Source organism: Salvia splendens, chromosome 7 (assembly GCF_004379255.2).
Source record: "Salvia splendens isolate huo1 chromosome 7, SspV2, whole genome shotgun sequence".
Lineage (NCBI taxonomy): Eukaryota > Viridiplantae > Streptophyta > Magnoliopsida > Lamiales > Lamiaceae > Salvia > Salvia splendens.
In genome coordinates this window covers 4,156,981-4,181,398 of record NC_056038.1, presented here as the reverse complement: position 1 = coordinate 4,181,398, position 24,418 = coordinate 4,156,981, and the positions used below count along the sequence as shown (strand labels likewise).

Genomic DNA, 24,418 nt, shown 5'->3' with positions numbered 1-24,418 from the left:
ATGAACGCAGCTTTTAGAACCGCAAGAGTGTGTGAGGACAAAAAAGCCCATATGAAAGAGAAATGGGAATAGGGGGTATTGAAAAAGAAATGGGTAAAAAAGTAATCATGCACTCAATTCTTGGTTACAACAAAGAACACTGATTTGAAAACCACCCTTTTTAAGAGAAATGGATCATGCGTAATTCTGATTAACAGTGCGGGCCTAGCTTTTTTCTAGGGCCACCAAGAAATATATACTACCAACTGAACACGGTAAAATGCATAGAATTGGGGTCAATTCTGCCCATTTCTTGAATGCAAACACGTCCTAAATTTTAATATAACTACCTTTCAATAAATATGGAGTAACTAATTCTTTTAAAAAATCACATATGTCATGAATTTGTGAACGGGTTTTCTTGAATTTATTAATAAAGAGCATTAAATGATGCCACGTGGAATTGAGGCGTGAAAACGGATGCAAACCTATTTATATTCCAATCTCTATTCATAATTTCTGTTCCGCCCTTGTCCATCTCATCCCCCTCCTCTCGCCGCCTTTCTCTCTCCTCGCCAGCGACCTTCCCTCTCTCTCCAATTCACTCCTTAATCCGTTCAATCCACCCACGAAGGTTTCGATTCGGAGCTTCTGCTTTTACGTTGCTCGATTCTAAGTTTTTCTCCGAAGAAATGGCGGGCACCGGCACCAGCACCAGCAATATCTACATCCACGTCATCGAGGACGTCATCAACAAGGTCCGGGATGAGTTCATCAACGACGGAGGCCCCGGAGATGACGTTCTTGCTGAGCTCCAAGGAGTAATTTATCATCCGCTCACTTAATTTGGATTTTGAGCTGTTTTAGGGTTTAGTGGTTGAATTTTGTTTTGTGTGGTTTTAGGAGTGTGTTGCGATTTCGTATTTCATTAAAGGATGATTGAGTAGTTTTAGGGTTTTGAAATTGCTGGATCTGCAGCTGGAATAGTATTGTTGATTGTTTTTTGGTGGACATTTCGCAGATATGGGAATTTAAAATGATTCACGCTGGCGCGATTTGGGGCCCGATAGATAGGTCCGCGAAACAAAAGGCAGCAGGAGGTCCGGTCACGCCGAACCCCGTCCATGATCTTAACGTACCCTATGAAGGCACTGAGGAGTATGAAACTCCCACTGCTGATATGCTCTTTCCTCCGGTGAGAGCTTGGTACTATTGTTAATGTCGAGGATTAAAATGATGGTATTGAGCCTTGACTTTGTACTGTTAATGTTTTTGCTTGGGGCTTTCAGACCCCACTACAAACACCTATGCAGACGCCATTACCTGGAACAGCTCAGACCCCCCTTCCTGGAACAGCTCCAACTCCTCTTCCTGGAAATTACAGCAGTCCGTACTTCAGCATTCCCACTGGTGGCACCCCGATAACCCCCAATGAATACTCCTCGAATAATGATAATGGTGGTGAGGGTCAGATGAGAGCTGGAGCTGGAAGGCCCAGTCCATATATGGTATGCTGAGCATGTTTCTGATTCATATTTTTAAATATTGTTAGGAAATTCTGATTGATACTTTCAAATAAGTTTACAAGCAATTTCTGCGCACTTTTTTTTCCTTTCGGTGATAGGTAGCTCAACTGAACTCTATATATTACTCTTGCAGCAGCCACCTTCATCTTGGTTGAGTCAAAGGCCTCCTCTTGATGTGAATGTTGGTGAGTGTAATAGGTGATGATTTATAACAATGAATTCTCTTAAGTAACTATGTAGATGTAGATGGCTGCAGTATATAAAAAAATTTGTTAATTGGTAGAAGGCAGTAATCCTCACTAGTTTCATACTCAACTTGTCTTTCTTTGTAGCTTATGTGGAAGGTCGGGAAGAGGGTGACAAGGGAGCACCTAATCATCCACCAACTCAGGTTGTTGTCATTTGATGTTCATCTTTATTTCATGTTTTTAATTGGGTTAGATAGATGATGCCCAATCAGTTATAAAATAGATATATGCCCGATAATGTGAAAAAATCACCCTTGTTAATGTACGGAAATCTCATCTATGCAAATTGCTTTGTCCTATTTCGATGCTAGGAGTTCAATAACACTCTCTTTTTGTAACGGTTAAGGTGCAATCTTCTCTCTGATGTATTCTGCACTCTCATCTAATTGTTCAGTGTAGTATTAATTTTAAAGCTAATACTGTATACTTGTTCAGAATGTAATTGACGAAGAACACCAAAAGTGAATCACCTCTGCTTTGTAGTTTGTAGTGGGGCCGAGATTCGGGTAATTGAATATGAAATGTAATGGAGCGGTGTTTTTTTAGGTGATATACCAGTAATCTCTAAAAGGAAGTAAGCATGTCTATGTCCTTTTTCTGTTGGTCGCCCATTTTATACTTAAATATGTGTTTCTTTCTCGTATCTAGCTAGATATCTGCCCACACTTTAGTTACAATGACTAGATAGAGAAGTCATTGCATTTGAAGTGCATGTGTGAGGAATATAATAGGAGAAGTTGGAAACTTCTTGCCTTGTTGACAGTTGAACTTGTGTCTTCCCAGTTTTTTAGGACAATATATAAATGTGTTGGCAGGTGATGCTATCATCCCTTGATAGTCTTATTCTTATCCAACTATTACTATACTGAATCTTGCAGCAATGTTGATCTGCAAACTACCAGATTCAGTCTCTTTCTGGTTTTCTGTTTGAACGATTTTGATGGTTGCATATGCAAGAAACTGGGAGCAAGGCTCGCTAGGATGCTGTTTTAATCCATGCACACCATCACTATTAGTCTATTAATCTGTTTATGTAAAAGCAATGTTGCAAATTGTTTCATTTCACTCTTAAAGGATATAACGCTGAAGAACAAAATGCAGGATTTTTTCTTGATGCCTTCTGGAAAACGAAAACGTGAGGACGTTCCTCCACAGTATCATTCTGGTGGATACATCCCCCAGCAGGATGGAGCTGGAGATGTTTCACCCGAGGTGTTGAAGGTGAAGTTTTGATTCTAAGCCACAGACTAGCAATAGTTATGTTGCCACTTAGTTGTCACAGAGATTAAGTTGAACTAAGCCTCCAGGCAGTTCGTTGATAGAATTCACAGTTCGTTGATAAACCCCTATATTGGCCTTATACTTTCAAATCATTATTTGAGAAGTAAAAAATTGTAAACACAGACCTTTCTGGATTACATGGCTGTCTAGTTCATCTTATTTATACCTGTAGGTGCATGATTCATCACATGCATGATGTATATCTTTTATACTCATGGAGAGTTTCTACAGTAGACCTTATGTATAGATGGCTTTTTCCTTGTTCGGGGAGAAAATAGATTCGAGGTTCCCGATATGGGAACCTTTTTTGTACTTGCAAAAAAGGTAATCACGCATCCTTGAAATGCGTATTCAAGGGAAACGCGCTTTGAAAATGCGTAACCTTAATACACATAATTGAAATGTGTAACTGGGAAGACAAATTTCCGAAATGTGTAACTAACTTTACCACATAGGAGTAATAGGCAAATTCTCCCCTTTCGGACAGAATGCACTTTCACATGTTAATATGGTTATCTTGTAGAAGAAGAACATCCAAGCATGGCTTGCAACAATTGATAGCCATTATTAACATGGAAGATTAGGGATATGACTTTGGTCTGTGATGATTCACCTGCCTTCACTCTGCTAACGGCTTCAGTGAACTATTACGCATTTCAAACGTGTAAAACATTTGTTTTCTTCTATTTTTAATTGTGACTTCATACTTTTGGCAGGTGGGTCCAGGGAGCATTGCACAAATACCTGATCAAGAAGGATCACTGTCGTGTAGGATTCCTCAGTCAGACGGACCCATACCAGATCCATATGATGATGCGCTTTCTACTCCCAATGTGAGTTTGCCTCTGTGAGAGTCTTATTGGTTATAGTATTTGAACTTGCATGCAGTTAAATGAAGTGAATCTTTGTAGGAAATGATAGCCACCTGTGTGTAGTCATCCTTTGTTTTGCTCCTATGCAATTTTCTGAGTGCGGCCCTGGGATGGGGGGTTTGGCTTCTGTTGTAACTTGTAAGGACTTCATTTAACTGATTTTTGGGCCTCTTTGGTTTCAGAACCAGTTGCTGGACGCTGTGAGAATTTGTATTCATTAACATTTTTTTATTCTATGCCAATGTGTTAGATGTAAATAGAGGTTTCGATCTTTTCTCAAACTATTTACGTTACTAAAGTAGCACGTGCATTTATCCAATAGATAGAACATACTAATATGTCAAGGATATCTCTTGTAGTTGTCTGAGAGTTGATTCTCACGATGGCCTGATAGAGAACTGAAGTTTGCATGACTTATCTTTATGTTAAAAAATAGGATTACTTGACACAATGACGAACCTTTAGTTTTCAGACTGACTTTTTCATAATTACTCCTGTAAATTTATGGGTTAAACATGGCCGATGTTGTTGATTCCCTTTGTAGTATCACTTAGTATATCATTTACATATTTCATTAACTCTGATTACGAGACTCTCTCTCTCTCTCTCTCTATAATGCATCTCTCTCTAAATGAACCTAATTCCTTGTTTGGTTCTTAAAAGATGTACAATTATCAAGGAGTTATCAATGAAGACTACAACATAGTGAACACGCCTATGCCCAATGGTAAGTTGTCGCCTAAATTGAGTGCCTCCATATGCCAGAACTGTTAATCACCGTTGTTAATGTGAAACCATCTGCATTTCTAGAGATGCAAGCAGCAACTCCTCTCGTTCCAAAGGAACCTGTAGATGATGGTGATGATGATGAACCGTTAAATGAAGATGATGATGATGAGTTGGACGACCTGGAACAGGGGGAGGATCTAAACACGACTAATGATCTGGTTCTAGCTCAGTTTGATAAGGTACTGAACTGAACCTGTGAAATCTTATTGTATACTCTGGTTATTTTCCAATGATAGTTATCTCATTCTGTTAGCGGTATCCTCTCGATATTCTCAATGATATACTTGTATAATATACAGGTGACAAGAACCAAGAGCAGGTGGAAGTGCACACTGAAGAATGGCATTATGCGCGTAAATAACAAAGACATTCTGTTCAACAAGGTTATGATTCCTTTGTATGTTCCTCTTCTATGCTCATTACTCACGTGTGTATATTATCTGTAATGGTTTGGGCATTGGGCTTTTCACCAGGCAACAGGAGAATTTGACTTTTGATTCGTTGGAGAGACACTCATGCCGTCAGATCTCTCGGGCTTCAGTTTCAGTAGAGAACATGAATATTCACATTGTATTTGATCTCTTTCTTGTATGGAATGGAAAATAGTGAGAGGAAATGTTTCGATGGCCGCAATGTACAGAAGGGAGAGTTTATAACTTGAAGGATCGCTCTATAATTTCATTTTTGTCTACTCAGTCGGATATACTACGTTACTGATATCTTCCATCTTTTTTACATTTCGATTATCTGTTCCATTTTGTGTATGTGATTTTCGAAATGTAGGTGCATGATAAATATCTAACCTTTTTTTTGCTATATTGAAATTTTTGGACTAATTTTGTATCAATCCACAAATCTTGTACCCGTTAAATATCTAACATAAAGCAAACTACAAATCTTGTACCCATTTTTGGGATTTGTGTGCAAGAGAAAAACTGTACTGCAAATCATACAAAATGCAAAAACACTACACTTCTTGACATGAAAAACACTCGTTGCCCAGAATATCAATCCAATTTATAGGAGAGTATATACAATTTGGCAAAAATCCAAAGTTTGAATATACATTCTTGTCGTTGGAAAGTGGCGTTTCCAACTTCAGGAACAAGAGAAAATCTATACACTTCAAGTTGTTTAGTATCAATTGGTGATCATCAAGCATCATACAACAAACAACCAAATGCTATGTCAGGGCAGCACGAGGCGCAGCGCCATCATTCTGTGATGTATTATTCCCAAGCTCTGCTCCTTCTCTCCCCCAGCACACGCACCATGTCCTCCTGGTGAAGAGTTTCCTTTTCCAGCAACAACTCAGCAACCTCAGCCACGTGTTCCTTGTGTTCCTCAATCAACTGAACCGTCCGTTGGTACGCTGTCCTCACAAATTTACGAACTTCAGTGTCTATTAGATTGCCTGTTTTGCCGCTATAGGGTTTGCTCATCGCATATTCGTCATCCCTCTTGGGGAAAGAGAGAAGCCCAACTTTGTCGCTAAAACCATACACCGCTACTTGCGCATACGTCATCTTGGTGACCTTCTCTAAATCATCCTGAGCTCCAGTTGATATGTTTCCCAGCAACACCTAGAGTTGGACAGGGACGTGTGCACCTTAAATTTAATGAATGCTTACAATATAATGAATACTTACAATATGTTTCCCTTACAATAAGTTGGACAGGAGTAATGAATGCTTACAATGAAAACAATATAATTCCACACAGTTACCTGTTCAGCAGCACGTCCACCAAGAGTCATGCAAGTCATATCAAGAAGCTGCTCTTTTGTCATTAGACGATTGTCGTTAGGAACATACTGAGTAAAGCCAAGTGCACCAGTACCACGAGGAATGATAGTGACCTTCAACAAAGGTTCCGCATATTCTAAAAACCAACCAGCGACTGCATGACCCGATTCATGATAGGCTACAATCCGGCGTTCAATTTTACTTACAACCTGTTCAAGCACAAAGAAGTCAAAACTATCCATTATTTATATCATGATAGAATTTTGCTATTCAAGACAAAATCAGCTATCTTCAACTTACCATATTTCTCTTCTCAAGACCACCGACTATTCTGTCTATAGCTGAATCAAAATGTTCCATTTTCACCATTGCTTGATCAGATCTAGCAGCAATTAGAGCAGCTTCATTACAAACATTTGCAATATCTGCACCTGCAAATCCAGGAGTGAGGGCTGCCAGTTTCTGAGAGAAGAAAGCAGGTTCATTGTCAAGTTTAATATTCTTAAGATAGATCTGGAATATTTGTTCCCGACCCTTGATATCTGGTTTGTCTATGCTAATTTGCCGATCAAACCGACCAGGTCTCAACAATGCATCATCTAAGATATCTGGTCTATTAGTGCCACCAAGAACGACCACATCAGCAGTTGTTCCAAATCCATCCATTTCCACAAGCAACTGGTTAAGAGTGTTTTCTCGCTCAGCATCACCACCGGAACTAAACATCCCTCCACGTCCCCTTGCCCGACCAATTGCATCAATCTCATCTATGAATATGATACTAGGTGCGCATTGCCTTGCCTCTTTGAACAAACTTCTAACCCTGGATGGCCCAACTCCCGTAAACACCTCCATGAAATCAGAACCAGATATGGACAGAAAAGGCACCCCAGATTCACCAGCTGTAGCTTTTGCTAGGAGCGTTTTACCAGTCCCGGGAGGTCCAACCAACAGAGCTCCCCTTGGGATTTTGGCACCCAGTTCCTTGTACTTCTTCGGGTACTTCAGGAAGTGAACAAACTCCATAATCTCTTGTTTTGCTTCATCACAACCAGCAACATCTTTGAAGTAAAGCTGGAATGCAGAAAAGAGGTCATAACCATAATGTTTAGCATTACAGACTGGCTCCTTACAAGAAAAATGTGATAGCAAATGAAAAACCAAGAAGGTAATGATGATCTTATCAAGAAAACTTGAGAGAAAACCTTTTTGTCTCCCCCGTGTCTCCATTTAAAGTGAGTTTTCCCAGTGTCAAATAGTTTCTTAGAGTCAAACGTTCCCTGACCACCATTTTTGTTGCCACCACCTACTCCGGGTCCAGATTGCATTTTTCGACTTGCAAAGAGAAATGCTCCCAATAATAAAAGATTGGAAGCAAACTTCATCAGCTCTTGGCGCCAGACCACTTCAGAAACATATGTAACAGGTACATAATCATGTGGGTGTATGCCCAATGCTTCTTGGGCTTCCTCCAATTTTTCTTCAAATGTTTCAGCACTTCCAATGTTGAAGTAGTATTTATATTGACTTGGAATTATTGCTTTTGGCTGTGTGTCACTAACTGGAGTATAAAATTCAGATCCTTCAGGTGAATCAGCTCTGCTAGAATGGTTTTGCGGCGAGCTTCTTACATAAACTTTGACAACAGATTTATTTGAAATAACAATATGGTCGACTAAACCTGGTTCCAGAAGATTAACTTTGAACTCTTGAAAACTAATCTGCAAGTTAATAATGCAATGAATGATAAGTTAATACATTAAGATAATGATGACATCGCACAGAAACGGACCAAAAGAATTGGTATGAGGAACCCCTAAAGTAAGCCACCTAATGTGGCATGAGTAACTGCAAACAGGACTGGTATGAGGAACATAATTACAAAACAAGTAAAGATCGAAATATATTTTCAGTTAACAACCGAAAGGCGAGCCAGGTCAGGGTACAATAAACTTTAAAAGAAAAATCACAGACTGATAGTAAATACTAACTCATATGACCTTCAGCTGCTTAGTATTCACAGATGGATAGTCAAGACTTTTCGGCATGTTTGTTTATGTTTATGATTAAGTGGGGGGGGGGGGGGGGGGAGATAATGTATCTCATCATTTTATTATCTTCCTGAGAGATTATAAAATTGCAGGATGTTAAAATATTATGATATACATGACTTTGATTGATCATATACTCAAAATTCAAAAATTCACCAATTACATTTATCCTCAATAACTGAGATCTAAGGCAAAACATAGAGAACAGACTCATATTCCTATAGCACTTAACTTGAATATTTTTCAGTTATATGTGAATGAAGAAATCTAGAACATCCTTATTATGCCAAGAGCATTCAACAATGAAGAATTGCATATTTGAAGCTTAAATATCAGGTTTAATTAAGTCATTCTATTCTCTATGTCGTATTAACAAATAATATTGCACTAACTAGAAATTAAGCTAATTTGATACCTGTTTCTTTCCCCTCGGCTTTGATGGCATTGCTGGAGAGAACATCGCAATAGCAATCAATGAAGCCACTATACTTTGGACATCCATGGTAAATATCATTTTGCTTTTGCCACCATCCTCAGATTTCTTCCCTTCCTCTAAAAGATAGAATAAGTTTAATCAGAATACTAAACTGAGAAACTTGTCCATAATATTAAAGACAATACTCAAACTGTTAAAATTGTGCAAGCAAAAACTTCCATCCCAACACCCGAAGCAATTTGCATTAATAACCATCCATAAGAACAGCAATAAATATCAAAATGAACTCAACTCCCACCATAGTGATGCCTCGTGTTAAAAAAATAGAGTGAACAGCAATATTTTCTTTGACACAAGAAAATGTGTTTTAACTGGAGAACTACTTGAAGAATATTTGATGTTAGGGTCCCTCAGTATGATTAATAACTAGTCACCAAATTTCTTCCCATACAAAATACAAGTGACACAACACAAACATTAGGATTCCGATTTCTGCTCACTCTTTTTCGGAATCTCCTTCTTGTCTTTGGGATGAAAATTCTCGGAATCTGCACAAACAGGAATGAAGATTATAAGCTATCAACGTCACAAAAAGTAGAGTCAATTCGCAAGAAACTGTGTCCTTACTCTTCTTCTTTGGCGCTTTACTACAGAAAAATCGGTTAATTCCGGGATTGCCAGAAAAGTATTTAAAATCTGATAGAGAAGCCCTAAGATTCGAGCCTTTGTTAGCTCGAGCCGCAGCCAAATAGCCTCTCAGAAACTCTAATTTTCCCTCAAAATGATTGAGATAGCCATTCAAACTCTCTTTATTGCAAGTAAGGGACCTCCTCTTACTAGCTCCATTAATCACATTCTGCAAACGCACAAAAAGACCCAAGATCACACTAAAATTCTGGAAAAAAAAGAAGCGAAACTACTTATAAAGAAACAATAAGAACACGGAATCGAAATCTTTTTACACGGTGATAATCACATACTCTGTAACGAGAGGAGCGAGATAGCGAAGCTCCGATTCTCGAATTGATCATTTTGCAATTCCAACGATTCGCGCCAAATTTCTTCTTCGTTTCTTCCTTCAATTTTTCGAAAAGTTGAGCGAGAAACTGTTATTTTTGACTTATGTAGTTGGAAATCAAATATCAGCGGGTCGGGTCAATGACCCGAATATGAAGCGGTTGGGTCAAATTTTATTTCTATTTATTTATTTATTGACGAGTTATAATTTTAATATTGTGATTGAATGAGCAAAAAATAGAAACTTGAGGTCATAAGCAAAATTTGAATTGTATTTAATACAACAATTAAAGTAGCTGCATGAGTCACTCCAAGGATCATAAAAGCATCCGCAGCGGCGGGCGTCCGGCAGAAGTCCGCCATTAGGCGAGCGACCGGAGTTCCGCAGATTTCCGACGACGTCCGTCGTGACGTCCGCCATTGCGGGTTTCCGGCGGACGTCCCGATTTTTAATTTATTTTTTTTAATTTCATTTAAAAAAATGAAATTATCATTGCATTTTCTCCGTATTCGTGTCGAAATTTTAATTTCGTAAATTGTTTAATTTGGTGAATTTGTGAATTTTTATTATTGTGGATGTCCGTCGGGATGTCCTTGGGGATGTCCGCCATTGTGCAGTGGGATGTCCTTATGACGTGGCAGTGCAGTGAGAGGTCCTTATGACGTGACAGGAGGTGTTTTTGCGAAGTCTGTCGGAATTTCCGTCGGGACATCCGTCCCACTGTGGATGCTCTAAGCATGCATATGAAATTGTGATTACACAAATGTTTATAGTAAAAGGCTCGTTTTTACTTCACAGAAAATCAACAAAAAATTTAAATGTTAGCATGTTATTTTGAATTAATAAGCATTGAAATATTTTGGAGTCTTAATTTTGCAATATTTCACATCAGAGGGTCGTATCCCACATGCGAGAGTTGAAGTTTGGAAGCAGTTCACATCAAATCTTGAACTATCGCTACACCTCCTTGATGATCCCACATTGAGCAATTCATCTCATATACACTTTAACGATTTGTTACTTGGATTTACGTCTTATAGATATCCATACACGTGATTTGATTATCTAAGATTTTCATCCAAAATTAATAAGTACCTACATAATTACATTAGTAACACCAACCTCAACATTAGTAGCATCCTAATTCACACCATAAACAACAACACAGACCCACCCTTCATTTCCCACCATCAGCATACATACTTAACACACTTGTTCTCCAATATATATATATATATATATGTAATAACATTTTCATAACATCATCATCATCATTATTGTGTAGGTTAATCTAGACTTGCTTTCTAAATGATAAATAAATAAACCCTACACGAGGAAAAACGGAATCATATAAAAAGAACGACAAAAGCACATTAAACTCGAAATCATAAACCCTAAATTAAAAATCATTGAAAAACCCTAAATCAGGAAGCTCTAATTAAAAAATTGCACCAAAACTCGTAAGTTATAAACTCTAAAACAGTAATCAGACAAAAAAATAGAAGCCCTAAATAAAAAATCATAAATCAAAACTCAAAAACCCTAAAAACATTCGTTCACCAAACTTGCATGGGGACCACTCAAACTACACTACACCATTTATGGAATTTATGGAAAAAAAATATTTTGAAAAATAATACTTCTCCCTTAATATTAATCGTTTTTTTTTGGGGTGATATTTTAATATTTCATATGTTATTATTACATGCACCAAATTGGCTAATCATAATCTACAAAATCACTACCCCTAAAATTAAATCTAAGGTTAAATTATTAGAGAGGTATAGAGTCAGAAGGAGGGACCAAAAGACAGTATAAAACTCACAGCTGTAGCAAGTTTATCGCCGGCTACCCTCAATTTCTCGATTGGTTTATTCGATTGTTTATGCTGTGAATCGTATCTCTTCTGATTCACCCTTTTCTCTCCAATCTGAATCTCCGAATTGTCCCAATAATCTGCCCCCTAATCCTCACTGTGAGTATCAATTTAAAGCTAGTGATTTCACAAAAATTATTGATCTCAGGGGTTTTATCGGTTTTAACGATTGGTGATTTCAGATGAGAGAAAGGAAATCGGCGAAGTTGAATCAACAACTGCCGCAGCCGCAGCTGCAGCATCATCAGAATGGTCATTTGTCGCCGTTTAAATTGGCGAAGTTACTAGATCCTGATGCTTCATGGGATAAGGTTTCAGCTCTTTCCGATCTATTGTTTGTTTCGTGACTTGCGGAGCTGATTCTGTGATGCTTAACTAGTCGATTTTAAGCTCAGTTGGTCGGCTTTCAAATTGAGAAACTAGTGTATTTGATTCAGGTGTAATATTAGAAAAGTTATGCAATTTATGGATGGATGTTGTAGCTTTACACGAGGGAATCTTTTAGTAACAAATAGAGTAAAATCCTTTCTGATTGGGTTCGGTTTTCCTTAAGTCTTTGTCAAATTAATTTTAGGAGTATAAGGTCTTCTCTCTGGGAGTATTAGTTTGGCTCATTTTCTACACTGGAATAGGAAATAATTAAAAGGTGTATCTTGTAACCTGTAGACCAATACTAGTTCGGATGGAAATTGGTAAAACTGATAGAGTACCTAGTTATATATTCAATCATGCATATGTTTTACTAGGAAACCTTTAAAATGTGTTAAATTAAGTCAAAGAAAAGACAGCTGAGCTTTTTAACCTTGGTTTTATACCTATCCTTTTGGAAATATCCACATTGGGTTTCTGTGTGTTTATGCACAGTCATCCTTAATGAATGTGAGATAGGCCATGAGAGATGCTAAACCTGGCCTAACTTAATTATGCAATGAAATCGATGTGAACGCGTGAGAGTCACAGGTGGTTATAGCAGGTTCGGAAATATCTGATTCTTTCATAAACCTGACTCTTTATGGACTGTTATTGATCCACTAACACATAAAACGTCTAAAATTGTCATATTAATTTAAGTATAATTGCACTGTTTCTAATATCAGTGATCAATACACAATCAATTTGGAAAGTCATCTGATAATTCCTAGTTGTCCCTTGAAACTTTGAGTTGCCTATGTTAGTAGTTGATACAATTGATTTGGAAAGTCTGCCACTAAGTTATTATTTGATCTGCTGCTCATTGCAATTCAAATAAAATCACTATTACTATCTGATACAGGATCAGCTTGGTGACGTGCTGCATTGGACTAGGCAAGCATTGGGCCTTTTTTGTGGATTAATATGGGGTGCGATTCCTCTAGTTGGGGGACTCTGGTTTCTCCTGTAAGTACTCTCATCCGAAATCTCATTTCTCTGCGAGATTGATGGTTTCTGTAGGTTGGTTTTAGATTCCATACCACAGCTTTAAAAGGTTTACTTACAAATCAGGTTGCAGCATGATATTGCTGTCTCGTTTTATATTTAGTTAGTATAGTTTGTAAGATGTAATTCGTCATTTGCTTAAGTGCATCATTACATGCCAAAAGAACCAAATTAGTTCATACTCCATTGAACTCATGTTTGTATAGTACTCCTATCTTAGAGTTCCTTCATGTTTATTGTATAAATTCCGCGGTGTCTTGACACCCTCATAGATAGGATGTTCCTAAAGATATGCAGTCATTCAATTAGATGGGGATATCCTGGTGTTGTTGCAGCCAAAGAAAAATAATTGCCTGTCAGAATTGCAGTTGTTTGGAGAGTGGTTGAGTTTGATGGAGGAGGAAAGTAGATATGAAAAAAAGAGAATATGGATTTGGAGAGGACCTAGGGACTGGTGTGGGTTGTGGTTGAAATGGTTGTAGAAAATGAGATATGGATTGGAAGTAGGGTTACTGTGTCTATTATGAGTCATGGTCTAAATTAAAAACCGGTTTATTCAGTAGGGAATTTATTCCATGTTCTTGATTTTTTTTCTCTCTTTCTATTTTTTTTCCTGATTCTGGATTCTTTTCTGTCATAGTTGAAAAGAAGCATTAGGACCATGCCTATGTTGCATACTTTTAGCAAACTCGCCGTTGTATCTGAAGAATATTTGTTGATCTTTTTCTTTTTTGGTGTGTTTGTCACTCTGTGTCTGTGTCAAGTGTCAACGAATTAGTCCCATTTAGGTTCACAATTTGTATAATTTCTGTAGACAATTCACCTTTTTATTATTGTGCCATTTTCTGCCACTTTTGGTTTTGCATTCATGTTGCATTCACTCCTTATGACTTGGGTTAGTAAACCTGGGCGCAATTTTCATGTACTTAATGGCCGTGTGTATGTTTAAGTTTTGTTTCTGCACCCACATGGTAAATATGCATGAATATTCATGATCCTCTAAGATACACTACAATTGCCGGAAGTTTGAATTAGTGAACTTTAGGAGGGGCCTTGAACCAAAGAACTCCATATAGTTCTCTCTGGTTGACATTAATGACACTTGAAGATTCCATTGTCAGTCTCTATGAAGTACTCCGTATTACACATCCTGGCATTTTCTGGTTGATGGCAAAGCCAAAAAAGTTTGTGTGGATACTGTTGCTTAGAGATTTGGAAGGTTCATGTTATAATGTAAAACTATGAAGGTGGCTATTGACAGAAAATATGTTTCTAACCTCAAATATCAACAATGCAAGATGCCAAAAAAAAAACAATGCAAGATGCAATTTAAGGGGGGGGGGGAGGAAATGGTTAAGAAAAGAAGATAAAGAACTTGCTATCTGGGTGAATAATTGCATGGTGTTGTTTGTTAAAGTTTGAGCAAGAAGGCCAAATTTGTAATGTATCGAAGTATTAGTACATACGTATTCACTTGGTGCACATGAAATATCCTTCATTTTCATGATATCTATTTTAAAATTGAAATACAGGTTTGCAGCATTATCTACTGGGATTATCTATGCATATTATGCCATTGTACTAAAAGTTGACGAAGAAGAGTTTGGAGGCCACGGAGCCCTTCTTCAGGAGGGACTTTTTGCTTCAATATCCGTCTTTCTGGTATGATGCACATTATCCTCGTGTTCATTCATTGCGATAGGATTTTTTCAAAGTTGTTATTCGCATGCTACTAACATCAATTTCCCTGCTGTTCAGCTCTCATGGATTCTAGTATACAGTTTGGCACACTTTTGAGTCTTGACCGCTACTCGGATCCCGATGCTTTGCTTCTCATATGCAGAAACGGGAATCAGGCCTTTTAGATTTGATGTGTTATGAAGTGATTGATGAACCTTCTATGCCTTGAACTCATCTTAGGGAGTCGAAGACTTTGTTGTATTTGTGGCTCTTTTATCAGCTTACAGTATAGGCTTGTCTTTTTTCCTTATTATTCTTGTTATTAAGATTTTGTTTCTCGTTTTCTTTGTTTAATTTGAGGTAGAATTTCTTGAGTCACACTCTGTGAATGCCACGGAACGTGACCAATTATTATTCTCCATAATAAAACATTCACGGTTTTTACTTTGTTTATTTAGCAAACTAGTTGATCATTCTATAATAAATGTCACATCACATGTATAGATTAGTGATGCTATTGTTATTTACACGTGATGAACAATTCCAAATCATTTGATATTATTACGATAATATTATACTCCCTCCGTTCCACGGTATTTTTTATAAACGAGTGTAGAAAATTAAATGTTTTTTTTTATACTGTGGAACGGAGGGAGTACAATTTAATTGTATCAAATTTAAGACTCTTGTCTTACCACTCAAATGATATTATTCCAGCTATTTACATTGAACATATCTATTAATCTAAATACTAGAAAATAATTTATAATCTTGGGAACATTTTATACTTTTTTTCGAATTTACATTGGGTTATTTACCGTACAGTAAAAGCCATTTTGGGAAAGGAGTAGTGCTAAATGGCCATAATGTGGCTGGCCATAAAAATAAAATATTGTTACATTTAATGCTTATTTACTTGGATTTAGTTCATCTTAAAAGTAACAATTATCTAAGACTAATTTACCATTTGTCCCGAAATAAATACACAAAATACTAAGTCATCAAATCATATTGGAACTTTGAATATGTAGCTCATTTTCGTTTCTTATGTCAGATATCCACTCAGTTTTTTTTGTAAACTGTAATCTATTGTTTTATATTTTATAATTTAATTGTTTAATATCTATAACTACTTTTAAATCAGAATATATGTATATCTTTATGATATTATTTATTTTATTATTGTTGATTATATATATAGATTCACTTACAAATGAAATAATTTAAAGTATATTATATTTAACATTAATATTTAAATAACCTATAAATAAAATAAATGTAAACGTTACTATACAATTATTTTACATACTAATTCAAACTTTTTGAGAAAAGATTGTTCCAATATTAAAAGTATATATAGAAAATATATATTCTGATTAAATAAAATATAAAATTGATGGTTGGAGATTAATTGAAATCTTGAATGGTTCATAAAAAATTGAGACACAAACTATTATGCAATTCATAATAAAAATCCATTGAAATCCTCAATAATTCAATCAAATCAAAATTAATTAAATTATTAATTGAATATAAGATCAATTAGGAATTTTTAAATTTTTATATTAAATCTAAAAATTAATAGGAACTCTCAATTGTTCAATTATACTGAATTTGAACACTTAGTCGAAAATCATTTGAGATACTTAATTAAAAAATTAAAAATAAAATCAATCAAAATTTCTATATATAGAAAACATAAGTAATTATACCTTCCGTAAATTATTGCTAGTGCACACTCTTAATTTATGTCGGACAACTTTTAAGATAATTGGAAATCAAATTCTTAAGTTCAAAACCATAGTAATATATAAATTGTTATTTTAAAAAATTAAAATATATTTGAAAATAAACATTCCCTCCGTAGTCCGTCTCGTGCTACTTACACTTTTCTTTTTGAGTCGTAAATTAAAGATGGAGTGATTAGTGTAATTAAATTAGTATTTTAATTTTAAGTATAATAAAAGGACACTTAATAATAGAATACTTAATTAACTCTAATATATTAATTAAATACCATAATTCTTACTTGAAATATAAATAGTATTAGTAGTTTAGGAAGAGCCAAACAAGAAAAGTGTGACTAACGTTACACAAGGTAGTCAATTGTATCAAATGAATTGTCATTTAAAGATACAATGATACAATAAGCTCCTACAAAACAACAGAATCTTTATTGTCATAAACAAACTCAATTAATACAATATTATATACAATTGAATCTCCAATATATGTAATATATTGAAATTCACAATTACAAATTTCGAATTGAAGATTAATGATATTTCCACGTGATTGAAAATTTTAACTGATCTTGAATTTATTCCTAATTTCTATTATTTGATAATATATTATTGAATTATTAAATTTTTAAGTATTAGTTATTGAATATTACTACTTGATTTTGGATATTTTGTTCCTACACTAATAAGTCAGCTATCAACCGACAAGTTAGTGTAGGAATCGATTAAAATTCGGGTTTGATATCAATGATAGGGTTAGCCAAAATCTATAACCGATTAACTGGAATCGACAGAATAAGCAGACCTCGTTACAATATTACATAATAATGTAAACAAAAAATGTATGCAAATATATATATTTACAATATATTGAGACATATTATAGTTTATAATTCAATTATTTATAAAAAGATAATGATACTAGTAATATGTTGAAAATTTAAAGTAGTGTCATTTATGCTGTTATAATAATAGTAGTAATTAGATTATTCAACTTCTTTGGGGTCTCAAATAATACTAATTCAGATGTGGATTTTAGTGTTAATTTCAATTGTTCTTAAATTTAAGAGCAAATTTTGATTAATATCTAATTCACGTATATAAACAAAATTTTAAATACATTAAAATAATAATATTTTTCAATTGTTCTTCAATTTAAGAGCAAATTTTGATTAATATCTAATTCACATATATAAACAAAAATTTAAATACATTATAATAATAATAATAATAATAATAATAATAATAATAATAATAATATTAATAATAATAATAATAATAATAATATACTCAAGTATACTCTGTTTTCCATACGAATTACTAGTATACACACGTAAACACTATATAAATAAATACTAACTATATCAATCCATAAGATACTATATTATATTACCTCCATCCATTCTACTCGCACTTTTCTGTTTCAGCTCGTCTCAAACTATTTGTATTTTTTCAATTTTAAGTAAGAATTATACTAGTATTTAATTGTTTCATTATTTAATGTTCTCATATTACACTTAAAATACTAATTTAGTTACACAAATGATTCAATCCTAAATTTACAATCTAAAATAAAAAGTGCGAATAGCTTGAGACGGATCAAGTATATACTCCCTCCGTCCCATTCTAAGTTGAGCATTTCTATTTTGGCATGAAATTTTATGTAATGTTATTTTATGAATTAAGTGGAGAGAATAAAGTAAGAGAGCAAGAAAAAGTAGATAGAGTGATATTTCAATTTTAAAAACTTGTCATTTACAGTGAGACATCTTAAAAGAAAAATTATTCACTTAGAGTGGGACGAAATGAGTATATTAAAAAATTGATAATACTAAAATCTAATTTATACAAATATTATAACATAATTTATAAATTATTTCAATTTTAAACGGTAATGTGAAAGTGCCTAAAAATAAATAAATTAGGCTAACTAATGGTTAAACTTATACCGCCAAATCCCCACTCCAACCATTCCTCGGACCCAATCCTCAGACACCAATTCCCATTACTCAAACTCCATTGAAGAATTTAATACTCCATTAATTTTATTAGTAAAGGGTTATTTTGTAAAGACACATGAACAATAAATAGACTTATTAATTTATTATTTGTTTGTAATCGGACCAAAATATTTTATTATGACCAGCCTTAATGTCCTCCAATAATTAGTAACTTAACTAAAATACCTTTTTTATTCATGCAATACGAATAAGCACATTTACTAAAATACCCTCTTCATTCCTGCAACACGAATAAGTAAATTTACTAAAATACCCTCATTCCCTCATCTTCTCCTTCCCTCACTAGTCTCTGCTGCACAGCCTCTCAACTCTCAACACAGCATCAATGGCGTGTAGAGTTCAATACTCCATTCACAACAGCCTCCGTTTATTCTCCTCCTACCCATCCTCTCTCAATTTCCTATCCACTGCAAGACCCCATAAAATTCGCTTCAGAAATTCCAAGTATTTCTCCATTTCCAGGGGCGCACTCTACTGCACTTGTAATACGGCCGAACCATTCGTCCTCACCACTCCGCTTTATTACGTCAATGCCCCGCCGCATATGGGCAGCGCCTACACAACCATTGCCGCCGACGCCATCGCCCGTTTTCAGGTAATAATTCAACACTGAAGTTTTATTTTTTTAGCTCTTCATGCTGCTAGGGGTTTTTATGTTTTCGATTCTTCATAGAGGCTTGCTGATAAAGTCATAATTCATTAAAAAGCTAAGTTATAGTGCTATTGATAGGGATTTACAATGTGCAAAGTGTGTTGTTAAAGTTGATGCTTTCAAGCTGGATATTTTATTGGTAGTGCTAAGAGGGCTGCTACTGGAAATCATTTTCCTAAGTCTTTCTGATTAGAAAATTCAGTGTTTATGTGATTACTGATAATATTTATATTTGAACTGCAGAGGCTTTTAGGGAAGAAGGTCGTATTTATAACTGGCACAGATGAGCACGGGGAGAAGATTGCTAATGCTGCTGCTGGCAATGGTTTGAGTCCTATCAAACATTGTGATTCTGTCTCACAAGCTTACGGGGCACTGTGGAGAGAGGTATCTTCCTTCGTCATATATGATGTATAGTTGCTTACAGGTGTACTTTTGTTTTAAATCCACTGTTTGATTCATCTTCTTGACAGCTAGACATATCTTATGACAAGTTCATTCGTACGACCAATCCCAACCATGAAGCAATTGTCAAGGAGTTCTATTCTCGGGTTCTGGCAAATGGTGATATCTACCGTGCTGACTATGAGGGACTGTACTGTGTAAACTGTGAGGAGTATAAGGTATTTTCTGCTGTTGAAACAAATTTTCATGCCAGTATCTTATTCAATCATTTAACTTGTCGCAAAAAGTTGGGTTTACATGCTATTGAGCCTGTAGCTTTACCTTTGTGAATCTGTAAATCTGAAGGATGAGAAGGAGTTACTGGAAAATAAGTGTTGTCCTGTACACCTCAAGCCATGCCTTCACAGGAAGGAAGACAATTACTTCTTTGCATTGTCAAAGTATCAAAAACAGCTGGAAGAGATTTTGGAGGAGAACCCTGATTTTGTACAACCTTCGTATCGTTTACACGAGGTGTGAAAGTATGAAACATTATCAACTTTATACATTTTAAGGTGTTGTTACTTGTGTCATTCTTAGAAAAGTAAGGTAGAAGTCACCAATTTCAACATTTCTACAAATTTTGCATGCCTTTCTAACAGCAACCCCACACTCTTTTCAGTTTATTGCATTACAACTTCTGATCATTTTTGTATCAATGTAAAACCCATGTACCATATTTCATATATTTGCATTTTGCAGTCGATGCTGTAATGACCTTGTGATAATTTTTTGTACGTAGTCCTATGCTAGCTTCATTTTCTTGTGAACTCTTGTTTTCTTGATAAACTCTCTTAGGTGCAAGGTTGGGTCAAAAATGGCTTGAGGGATTTTTCCATTTCTCGAGCTTCAGTTGATTGGGGCATTCCAGTTCCTAGCGATGCCAAGCAGACTATATATGTATGGTTTGATGCTTTGTTGGGGTAATTTGTTGTGCCTTATGTCTCACTTAATCATGATATATTCTGTTGTTTAGAAATATTTCAAATATGCAAGTTCTTTGCTAATCTGTTTGCTCTGCTTTTTCTAAATTATGATGTCCTATTGTCCTGTCAAACAGTTACATATCTGCTCTTTCAGAGGAAGAGGAGCAGCCTAGCTTACAAAATGCAATTTCCTCTGGTTGGCCTGCATCACTGCACTTGATTGGCAAGGTAGTGTTTCACTCACCTGCTGCTTATTTGTTTTTTATTTTAGGTTGTGGGGATGGCCGGATGGTATTATATTTTGTACAGCTCATAACCCTTTTATTATTTCACTACTCAAGAAACTAATAGAGACTAGAGTGTTCCAATTATCTTCTTCTTTACCAATTTAAGAAGAGTTAATGGAGTATAATTTATAGCTTGAACTTGAGGGAAGTTCATTTTATAGCCTCAACTGTGGAAATTATTTTTAAGAGCCTGAACTTTAAGCAAAGTTCATTTTGTAGCCTCAGCTATCTACAATATTTTATAATAGGTTTAAGTTTGCTGAACAATTTATAGCCCCAACTATCGATAATAATAGTCTGAACTTTTTGTTCCATAGTTTAATTTATAGCCTGAAGTCATTTTCCAGTGCCAAATATGACTAGGACGATCAATTGTTGATGTGGATTTATTATTTTCCACCACATATCCGTCTCCAGATTTATTATTTTCCACAACATATCTGTCACCAGAAAACGACTTCGGGCCATTAATCAAACTGCAGAGAAAATTTCACGCTATGGAATGAACTTCACAACAAAACTCATGCTATTTAAAATATTTTCGATAGGTGAGGCTATAAAATGAACTTTGCTCGTGTTCAAGCTATAAACTATAACTAGCCGACTTAAGTATTTAGGTGACATGGTAGAACCAGACAGTATATCCTGATTCGTGTTCTGAGTCTCACTGCATCTATTTGTCGAATAAAGTCCCTCATAGGCAGCATGACAGGAATAATCAGTATAATATGATTAATAATCCCGCTATTATATATTCTCACCAATAATGTGCCATGTCTAAAATATTGTGATAAAACACTTTCGTGGGAATTTTTGTAAATTTTTAGTGTAGCAAAAGGATTGATTTAAGGATATTCAACCTCAGGATGGTAAGTGAGGTAGACGGTCCAAATTTAGAAGCTTGACCCTTTGAATTTTTTATCTTTATTTGTTATACTACTAAGGAAATGGAATTGCTCTGGATTAGATCACAATTGTTGTATGAAGTATTCTTTACATAACTGACTGGCGCCACTTATTCTGTTGAAATATGAATATCTAGTTTGAATTATTATGAAGTTAATTTCACAAATTATATGCAGGACATATTACGGTTTCATGCAGTTTACTGGCCAGCAATGCTGATGTCAGCAGGAGTAAGCCTCCCAAGGAAGGTTTTTGGTCATGGATTCTTGACAAAGGTATTAATGTTAATACCAGATAATAAAGTGTGCCTGCCTATCTATGTTGTGTTCCTTACTTTTTCAGTAATAGTAATAGTCTGGATGATCTGAATCATGTCTTTTTCTCATTTAGTTTATTTAATTTAACAATGGCCTGAATGTGTTAGGATGGCTTGAAAATGGGAAAGTCACTGGGGAATACCCTTGAACCTACTGATTTGGTGCATAGATTTGGACCTGATGCAGTCAGGTATTTCTTCCTTAAGGAGGTGGAATTTGGTAATGATGGGGACTACTCAGAGGAGCGTTTCATCAACATAGTTAACGCAAATCTTGCAAACACCATTGGTACTAGCTTGGCTTCTGCGTAAATTCACAATTGACATCCTGCCCAATTTCGTTTACTGGATCCTTTTGTTGGGGGTCCAACCATCACTCTTTTATAAATATTGTGTAAAATTGAACTTAGTTGAGCATGTCGATTAGCTAGGACAGGAGTTTTAAGTTTGTCTATTTAATGAAATAATCCACAGACTTAACTTCTAAATGCAGCACTGGCATCTTAATAATGATTCTTGAATCTATGCACACTTACACAAGCCTTGTGGTGTAAGATGTATATCTTCTAGAAGTCTGATCTTGTCTTTCCTCCAGGTAATCTTCTTAATCGTACACTTGGACTTTCAAGGAAGAATTGTCAATCCACTATTGCTGTTGATTCAGCAATTGCAGCAGAAGGAAACGCACTCAAGGATGCAGTGGAGAAGCTGGTAAGGTTCTCGTACAACAAGAACTAATTTGGGGAAATATGTGGAATCAATTACCATTACTTAAAAACTACTGTCGTCAGTCGTATGTTTTCTGTTAATAGGCTATATTCTAAATTTAACTGCTTTTAAAGGATACCATGTAACTACCAGTCATCCTTTTTAGCAATCTACACAGTAACCACCGAAACTGCCTCATTCTCAAGACTAATTTACTTTCCCATATTACTGAACGTGGCAGTTTTCATAGCTGAAACTAAAGGTTTCGTCCTTAATTCCAACTCCATGTAGGTTGAGAAAGCAAGACAGCACTATGAGAATCTTGAACTGTCATCAGCTTGTGCGGCTGTGCTGGAGATTGGTAGTGCTGGAAATGTATATATTGATGAAAAAGCACCGTGGTCTCTTTTTAAGCAAGGGGAGTCTGGGTTCACAACTGCATCCAAGGTTTCTTATCTAGTCCTATCTATATTTATCTCTTTTATGCTCACTGGAATATTTTTTGAACATAAAGATGAAGCACAAATGGATCTTTTTTAACTGGCACTGTTTTGAATATCGTGATTCTGATCTCTTCAACTTGTTTCTAAATTAAATCGAATTTGTATATAAGTTGGTTATTACTAGTCCCGTTCTTATCATTCGTACATTAGTCCACTGCACCAGATGTGTAAAATTAATGAATCCGTTGTGTAATTTACCACATTGGAAAACAAAGGCAAAATTCCATCTTTAGGACTAGGATCCTTCTCATGGAAAATTTCATTTATTTGGTGAGTTCAGTAAATTACGCAGAGTGATTTTACATAGCAGATTCAGTAATTACAGAGAGACTAACGGACTAATAATAAGAATCGGACTTATTGAACCCTCCTATATATATGTTATATGTATACACTAAATTATTTTTATGTGAATAGGACCTTATAATTGTACTGGAAGCCATGAGGATTGTGGCAATTGCTTTATCCCCAATTACTCCGAGTCTATCTTTGAAAATTTACACCCAGCTTGGCTACTCTGAGGACCAATTCAGTTCCATCACTTGGGTCAGTCTCTCTCCTAGGCACAGACATTGACCTGTGTTTAAATTGCCTTCAATAATATTTAATAACAATTGTTTGCAGAGCGAAACCAGATGGGGTGGGCTGAAGCAAGGCCATGTCACAGCTCCGCCAAAACCTGTTTTCTCGAGAATAGACCTTGAAACTGAACCGACCAATACAACTGATGATACTAAGAAAACCAGCAAGAAAAAAGATAAGCAGAAGACACAAAAGGTAGTTGAAGCCTAGAGATTTTGTTATTGGAGGATGGTTTAACATTTTATTTGTCCAAAGCTAGTACATCAACAGTGTATCATTGTAGTTGAGCTGATGAACACTGCCACATCTTCTCGGGCACTTTCCCTGGATTATCAGAAATAAGAAACATCTTTGCTGGGGATGATGTATTTTTAAATTATTATGAATAGAACAATGGCGTTTACAGCTGTCTTC

At 35.5% G+C, this 24,418-nt stretch overlaps 4 protein-coding genes across 4 annotated transcripts; 3 read left to right on the top strand and 1 right to left on the bottom strand.

Annotated features, from left to right (window-relative positions):
• The first annotated feature begins 509 nt into the window (after nucleotides 1–509).
• Nucleotides 510–5,441, top strand: LOC121740809 (transcription initiation factor IIA large subunit-like). Its single transcript, XM_042133436.1, has 11 exons — nucleotides 510–800; nucleotides 1,001–1,174; nucleotides 1,269–1,487; nucleotides 1,639–1,690; nucleotides 1,838–1,896; nucleotides 2,855–2,974; nucleotides 3,751–3,867; nucleotides 4,570–4,633; nucleotides 4,717–4,874; nucleotides 4,995–5,078; nucleotides 5,169–5,441. Exons 1-11 carry the CDS (start codon nucleotides 672–674, stop codon nucleotides 5,190–5,192), a joined length of 1,200 nt encoding a protein of 399 aa, XP_041989370.1. The 5' UTR covers nucleotides 510–671; the 3' UTR covers nucleotides 5,193–5,441.
• Nucleotides 5,442–5,696: 255 nt separating this feature from the next.
• On the bottom strand, nucleotides 5,697–10,010 carry LOC121811088 (ATP-dependent zinc metalloprotease FTSH 10, mitochondrial-like). Its single transcript, XM_042211880.1, has 8 exons — nucleotides 9,908–10,010; nucleotides 9,555–9,783; nucleotides 9,428–9,475; nucleotides 8,907–9,043; nucleotides 7,646–8,161; nucleotides 6,741–7,514; nucleotides 6,422–6,649; nucleotides 5,697–6,278 (listed from the first exon to the last, which is right to left on the bottom strand). Exons 1-8 carry the CDS (start codon nucleotides 9,956–9,958, stop codon nucleotides 5,925–5,927), a joined length of 2,337 nt encoding a protein of 778 aa, XP_042067814.1. The 5' UTR covers nucleotides 9,959–10,010; the 3' UTR covers nucleotides 5,697–5,924.
• Nucleotides 10,011–11,703: 1,693 nt separating this feature from the next.
• Nucleotides 11,704–15,370, top strand: LOC121742585 (respirasome Complex Assembly Factor 1-like). The gene is made up of 5 exons (XM_042135769.1): nucleotides 11,704–11,920; nucleotides 12,004–12,132; nucleotides 13,095–13,198; nucleotides 14,770–14,899; nucleotides 14,996–15,370. The coding sequence occupies exons 2-5, from the start codon at nucleotides 12,004–12,006 to the stop codon at nucleotides 15,032–15,034; spliced, it is 402 nt and encodes a 133-aa protein (XP_041991703.1). The 5' UTR covers nucleotides 11,704–11,920; the 3' UTR covers nucleotides 15,035–15,370.
• Nucleotides 15,371–18,967: 3,597 nt separating this feature from the next.
• On the top strand, nucleotides 18,968–24,416 carry LOC121811183 (methionine--tRNA ligase, chloroplastic/mitochondrial-like). The gene is made up of 12 exons (XM_042211986.1): nucleotides 18,968–19,275; nucleotides 19,576–19,719; nucleotides 19,806–19,955; nucleotides 20,083–20,250; nucleotides 20,575–20,699; nucleotides 20,837–20,930; nucleotides 22,072–22,170; nucleotides 22,320–22,500; nucleotides 22,807–22,922; nucleotides 23,211–23,366; nucleotides 23,840–23,968; nucleotides 24,047–24,416. Exons 1-12 carry the CDS (start codon nucleotides 19,006–19,008, stop codon nucleotides 24,212–24,214), a joined length of 1,800 nt encoding a protein of 599 aa, XP_042067920.1. The 5' UTR covers nucleotides 18,968–19,005; the 3' UTR covers nucleotides 24,215–24,416.
• The last annotated feature ends 2 nt before the right edge of the window (nucleotides 24,417–24,418 follow it).

Bases quoted from the DNA above. Each gene is read 5' to 3' on its own strand.
- LOC121740809 (XM_042133436.1), top strand. From the start codon at position 672: ATGGCGGGCACCGGCACCAGCACCAGCAATATCTACATCCACGTCATC. The intron at 1,691-1,837 runs GTGAGTGTAATA...CTTTCTTTGTAG, and splicing joins TCCTCTTGATGTGAATGTTG to CTTATGTGGAAGGTCGGGAA. The intron at 4,875-4,994 runs GTACTGAACTGA...TATAATATACAG, and splicing joins TTCTAGCTCAGTTTGATAAG to GTGACAAGAACCAAGAGCAG.
- LOC121811088 (XM_042211880.1), bottom strand. From the start codon at position 9,958: ATGATCAATTCGAGAATCGGAGCTTCGCTATCTCGCTCCTCTCGTTAC. The intron at 9,044-9,427 runs GTGAGCAGAAAT...TCTATCTTTTAG, and splicing joins GAAGGAGATTCCGAAAAAGA to AGGAAGGGAAGAAATCTGAG. The intron at 6,650-6,740 runs GTAAGTTGAAGA...GTGCTTGAACAG, and splicing joins GTCTTGAGAAGAGAAATATG to GTTGTAAGTAAAATTGAACG.
- LOC121742585 (XM_042135769.1), top strand. From the start codon at position 12,004: ATGAGAGAAAGGAAATCGGCGAAGTTGAATCAACAACTGCCGCAGCCG. The intron at 12,133-13,094 runs GTTTCAGCTCTT...TATCTGATACAG, and splicing joins CTGATGCTTCATGGGATAAG to GATCAGCTTGGTGACGTGCT. The intron at 14,900-14,995 runs GTATGATGCACA...CCTGCTGTTCAG, and splicing joins CTTCAATATCCGTCTTTCTG to CTCTCATGGATTCTAGTATA.
- LOC121811183 (XM_042211986.1), top strand. From the start codon at position 19,006: ATGGCGTGTAGAGTTCAATACTCCATTCACAACAGCCTCCGTTTATTC. The intron at 19,956-20,082 runs GTATTTTCTGCT...GTAAATCTGAAG, and splicing joins TAAACTGTGAGGAGTATAAG to GATGAGAAGGAGTTACTGGA. The intron at 22,501-22,806 runs GTACTAGCTTGG...TCTTTCCTCCAG, and splicing joins AAATCTTGCAAACACCATTG to GTAATCTTCTTAATCGTACA.